The sequence below is a fragment of the Papaver somniferum genome, chromosome 5 (assembly GCF_003573695.1).
Source record: "Papaver somniferum cultivar HN1 chromosome 5, ASM357369v1, whole genome shotgun sequence".
Taxonomy (NCBI): Eukaryota; Viridiplantae; Streptophyta; class Magnoliopsida; order Ranunculales; family Papaveraceae; genus Papaver; species Papaver somniferum.
In genome coordinates, this window is record NC_039362.1 from 39,166,114 (window position 1) to 39,172,113 (window position 6,000).

General features: G+C 37.1%; 1 protein-coding gene across 1 annotated transcript; it reads left to right on the plus strand.

Annotated features, from left to right (window-relative positions):
- Positions 1-4,972: 4,972 nt before the first annotated feature.
- LOC113278965 lies at positions 4,973-5,464 on the plus strand. Its single transcript, XM_026527683.1, has one exon. The coding sequence runs from the start codon at positions 4,973-4,975 to the stop codon at positions 5,462-5,464; it is 492 nt and encodes a 163-aa protein (XP_026383468.1).
- The last annotated feature ends 536 nt before the right edge of the window (positions 5,465-6,000 follow it).

Here is a 6,000-nt window from a genome sequence, read left to right on the forward strand (position 1 = left end):
CTAGGGATAACAACCTATTGAGACATTAGAGAAAAAGACATTGAGATCCTTGAAATTCAGGAGAGAGCGTTTTCCTTTTAGAGGGTAACCGTGATGGACCTAACCATCCATGATGGAAAGGCAAGTAGGTCAGGAAATGCCAGAAAAACAAAGCAACCTCACAATGTAGTCTTAGTTACTGTATTACGACTCTCTCTCAGTAGAAACTTATCATCATCAACAAGCGAAGAGACATCAAAATCTATGAAGAAAGTTGAAGACGTTTAAGGTTTAGAAGCAATAATTGAAAAGAATAATTCAAAAATCAAAGTTGAAGACTTAGTTACAAGAAGTTATAAGAGCAAATGATATAAGTTGTTGGAATTCATGATACCAAGACATCACAAGTTGCAAAGATCCAAGTTTTAAAGTCCTTCTCTCATGGCCATGAAAATTTTTGTCTTGTAACTTTTGAAAAAAAAATCATTACGTTCTTTTTGTTCTATAATTAGTTTTTGTTCAATAAGGCCATAGGGAAGTAGAAATTTTTAAGTCAAGAAGAAATCGAAGAGAAGAGTTAATTGTCAAGGTTCTATGAGATTCGATAGTTTATCATCAACGGTTGAATACCGAAGAAGACGTTGTTTCTACTGAGAACTATGAGAGAGTCGAAGAAAGATACATTTGGTTGCTTTGTTAGTCCGCTTTCAATCTGGCACAAGATCTTTCTAGCACTGGTTTAACTCATCACACATAATTAGTCCAGCTGTGTAGCAGATTTTCCTCTCATCTTTATCTCTCTCATAATCTTATTCAGCTGTAAATCAGCGGACGCATCTTACAATGTTTATCTAGCTGTGTAGCGGATATCTCTTTATCTAGCAGTGTTGCGGATGTGTCTCCCCTTTTCTTTAGTCAGCTTTAGAGCTGGCACCTTTAATTTCTCTGGCATTCTAGTTACTTGGAGATAGGTTGAGAATTTGTATGTCCTCATAGATCTTTGGATACTTGTGACCAATTAGAAGTCATGGTTTTGTGGGTACACCTCTGGTAAACCCTCCCGAGATTAACTCGGTTTTATTTTTTATTAGTTTTGCTCGACGACTAGCAAATAATAAGTTTGGGGGTATTTGATAGACGCATTTATGTGTCTAATTTGTCTTCAATGTTTCGTATTGTTAGTACTCGTTTTCGTCCTTATTATGGTGTTTTGTGTGTTTGTAGGTATTTTTTGAAAATAAATATTGTTGGAAAATTCGGCTCGAAAAATTATGCGGAGCACCCCCAGAGGACATGTGATATGCAGACTCTCATTTTGGTTAAGGGGTACCTCCATTACTAAGGGGCACCTCAGTTGGCCAACTGCTATTCGCACCCCCGTCTCTGTTAGGGGGAGGTCATCATCTACATTTTGAATTTCAAATATGGCGGGAAAATAATTCACACGCAGGCAGAATTAGGGTTGGACTTTTTAGCGTGCTAGAAGGAGATTCAATGGCTGATATTCATTGGGATGACTTGAACTAGCCTAACAGGCTTGGTAAAGGCCTTCGGTTCGATCCAGTTTGGCTGGATATTCCGCGAGAAGAAAACAGGGTAACACGTTCAGGCGAGAGATATTCACGGGATTTCTTGTTATTTTGGAAAGATTATTTGTGTCTGAAGCGTGTTGAATCAATCCTACAGCGTGTACTATCATGTTTGGAGTGTTTATGCATCATGTCAGCGCGTGAATTGTTAATTCAGGGAAGAAAATATCCGAATATTATTTTCTCTTTACTGCCGAGTAATGGAGAATTATTTGGAGTTATGAAGGATATTTCTTGTGCACGAGAGGATATATATAGTGCTGAGGAGTTTTAGGAAGGTAACGGAGAGTTTGGGAGATTACAGAGCATCACAGAGTCGAAAAATCAAGTTGCAGGAAAATTCTTTTCTGCTGCTGCATATCTGAAGAACACGAAGAACAGACCATCCAAGACAGTCGTTTTCCAACAGTGAGAACGACACAGAAGCGGGGGTCGTAGAGCTACAGTGTCTGTGACAGTTATCATTTATCGTTCTCTGTAACAGTTCGGTTTGTAACAAATATAAGTGTTACAAACCCGGTTTTTAATAGTTTTTCTCCATTTCATCATTTGTACACCTCCTTTGAGCAATAAAAATGAATTTTGAGCGTGTTTCCAACATGATGATGAGTTAATTATCACGTGTCCAAGGAAATGAGGAAGCTATTTATGCATGAATAATTGGTAATTATTTATTTTCTCTAATTTATAATTCATAATTCACTCAATCACTGCCTTTGCAGAGTTTTTAATTGTTTGCATAATTTTCTTCATTAGTTGTGATTCAATTAGATAGGTTATACTTTTTTTAGATAATTTATGCTTAGGGGATACAATTAATATTTGAGAATTTGCTTGATTATATGTGAATTAAGAAATAAGGGACTTAAAAGATAATTAGAGTTTTGGATTATTTATCATAATTTATTCATGTATAATAGTGGAATCACTGTCTTGGTTATTCCTAATATCTTGAAATAAAATTTTGATCTAAGTTTTCTTTACTTTTAAGTTTTATTAAGTCTAGAATCTTTTGCTTTCACAAGCCTCAACGAACCTTTTACTACAACTCAATTGAACATCACAGTTCGACAAATAAAGCTGTCGATGCCTTATCTTGACTTGTTAACCCACAGTTATTGGCAATAACTGCACCAATTTTCTCTGGTGTTGATGACATTATTGCACAATGTCATACTGATCCCACTTTATGTGCATTAATCGACCAGTTGGAGCTTAATCCTACAAGTAAACGTAATTATTCTTACATAAATGGGGTGCTACGTTATAAGGGAAGAATTGTGGTTCTTTCTTCTTCAGAATGGTGTAAAAAACTTCTTCATGATTTTCATTCTACTCCATTGGGTGGTCACCCTAGTTATTTGAGAACTTTCAAGAGATTGCAGCAAACTTTTCACTGGTCTGGCATGAAGCATTCGATTAAGGAATATATTCTACATTGTGAGACTTGTCAACGCAATAACACAGAAGCTGTAGCTCCTCCCTGGCCTTTTAAGTCCACTTCCAATACCTTCTTATGTTTGGATTGACATCTCTATGGATTTCATAGACGGATTTCCACTTTCTAATGGTAAGAGTTCCATCTTAGTAGTTGTTGATCGTCTCACAAAATATACATACTTTGTTGCATTATCTCATCCATATTCTGCCAGTACAATAGTTGATGTATTTGTGCGTGAAGTAGTGCATCTTCATGGGATGCCAAAGACCAGCACAAGTGATAGAGATCCGATTTTCATGAGTAATTTTTGGGACTCTTACTTTACAATGCAAGATACACAACTGTGTAAAAGTTCAGCTTATCGTCCTCAGCGTGATGGACAAGCCGAAGTCAAGAATCGTACACTAGAATGTTATCTTCGATGTTTTGCTGGCATGAAACCAAAAGATTGGTTTAAATGGTTAGCCTAGGCCGAATGGTGGTACAACACCAGTTATCACTCTGCCATTAAGATGACACCATATGAAGCCCTTTACAGCCGTCCTCCTCCAACAATTTCATCTTACTTACCTGGTTCCACCCCTGTGAATGATGTGGATTTGAATTTACGTGCCAGAGATAACACATTGAAGCTGTTAAAATCTTACTTATCTGATGCACAGGCTCGAATGAAGAATTACGCTGATTCTAATAGAACTGAAGGATAATTTTCAGTTGATGATTTTATTTATCTCCGTCTTCAGCCTTACAGGCAGGTAACAATTGCTAATCAATCTTTTTCGAAGCTATCACCCCATTTTTATGGACCTTTTAAGGTTCTTGAGAAGATTGGATCTGTGGCATATAAATTGGACTTTCCTATCACTATTAGAATACATCATGTATTCCATGTATCTCAGTTAAAACTGAAGATTGGTCCTATAATTCCTGTTGAAGCTACATTACCTGCCATTATCGATTATGACAAATGGGAGCCAGAAGAAATTTTAGACAGGCAAATGTATAAGAAAGGAAACCGAGCTGCTACAAAGTGGTTGATCAAATGGAAGGTCCACTCCAAAGATGATGCAACTTGGGAAGATGCTTATGATCTCATTGCGCGTTTTCCAGAGTTAGAGGCTTGAGGACAAGCCTTGTTTCAGGCAGGGTGGGATGTTGCAGTGCCAACTCCTACTTCTTTTATTAGAGTTAGTTTATTACCTTATTATTTGTTTTCCATACGTACTTAACATTCAGTTTCCTAGTTTATAAGGTTTCTTTAGTGAGTTGCTTGCTTACCAAGTTTATTCATCTATATATAGCTCGATCCTAGCTTGTTCTACAAAGCAGAGGCTGCTCACCCCAATTCAAAGGGTTTATCCGGTTTTTTTCCTCTTTTTCGTTAGAATACAATCCTGTGAAGACTATCTTCACAACTATTTGTTCTGTGAAGACTATAATCACAACTACTTCTCCTGTGAAGACTATCTTCACAGCTTTCTCCAGTGTTAAAAGGTCTAGAACCCTAACATTGGGGGTATTAGAAACCCAAAACCTATTCAACCTCGGATCCAAAATCAATTTCGAATTTGAATCAATCTCATACAGTTTTAAGCTATTCTGGTTGTTTTGGTAACAACAATCTTCAAGCAATTTCATTAACCAAGCTTTCTTTTGACGAAGCTAAGGAAATTGATGGAGTTTCTACTGTTGTTTTCAATTCAGGTGAAATCAAACCTCACTTTTCTGATTGTGAATCTTATGTAGTAGGTTTTTTTGTGGGAAAGAAACTTCAATTCCCTTTTGTTAAAGAAAGCTTAATATCTCAGTGATTTGAAAGGTGATTTCTCCATGACTATTCATGGAGAACAAGCTTTTTTGTTCAGATTTGCTCAAGAAAAAGACAGGATTAAGGTGCTAGAATTGGGTTCTGTTTTCATATCTAGAGCAAAACATCGATGATATTACCTCAGTTCCGGTATGGATGAACCTCAGGAAGGTTCCTCTTTATCTTTGGAATGAATTAGGATTATCTAAGATTGCTAGTATTGTTGGTACTCCAATCATGACCGATACTCCAACAGCATTGAAAACTAGGATGTCATATGTCAGGGTTTTGGTTGAAGTTGCAGCTGATTGTGGGTTCCCTTCTAATTTGCATATTCAAGTGGATAATGAAAATTTTATAGTGAAGGCTGAGTATTCTTGGAAACCTGATGCTTGCTCTCACTACAAGAATTTTGGAGATTCAAGTGCTAAGTGTAGCTCAAAGGTAATCTCTTTTCTTCATTGTACATCTCCGGTTAATACTGAAGATTTAGTCGTTCAAAGCAATACAGGGTTGATTGTTAACACAAGGGATAGAGAAGAAATTACTCAAGATAGAATTGAGCAAATCTCTCTAGTGGCTGAAGTTATCAAAAACGCAGAAGGAAATTGCAGCTTCATGAAGTTCAGAGAATGTTTGGAAGCATAGGTTCTCCGGTAAAGCACGGTGGATGGGTACCATTCCGTTAATGCATAACTCCACCAATTGTTATTCAGTTACATTTGGATCGTGACAATCCAGCGCCTGAATTTTGAATCTCTTGACATTTGGATGCTCATTGTTTCGCTGGAACATTCTTCCCAAGTCTGACAGAATGATTTGCTCAGACACAGAGAAATATTTCTTGTAGGAAGCAGTAACTGAAAAAGTGGGGGTATAACAACCACACCCAATATTTCACTTAGCAAACTGTGGTGTGGAAATGGAAAACACACAAAAACTCTTGCAAGTATACAAGGCCAAGTTTATAATATAGGGATAAGAAAGGGATCAGTCCACAGGGAGTAGGAGTGCTTAAAAGAAGTTTTCCTAAGCTATCAATGGGTGCAAAGCACTATGGCAGTGAGCAGTGATGGATGAAGGCAGATACAAAGAACTAAAACAGTTAACACAAGATGGCAGCACAGCAAGGATTAGATGGCAGATGATATAAAATAACAACAGCAAGGAACCAAGGCTGTAAG

What these genes read in the sequence shown, in the direction of transcription:
- LOC113278965 (XM_026527683.1), top strand. Translation starts at nt 4,973, where the DNA reads ATGAACCTCAGGAAGGTTCCTCTTTATCTTTGGAATGAATTAGGATTA.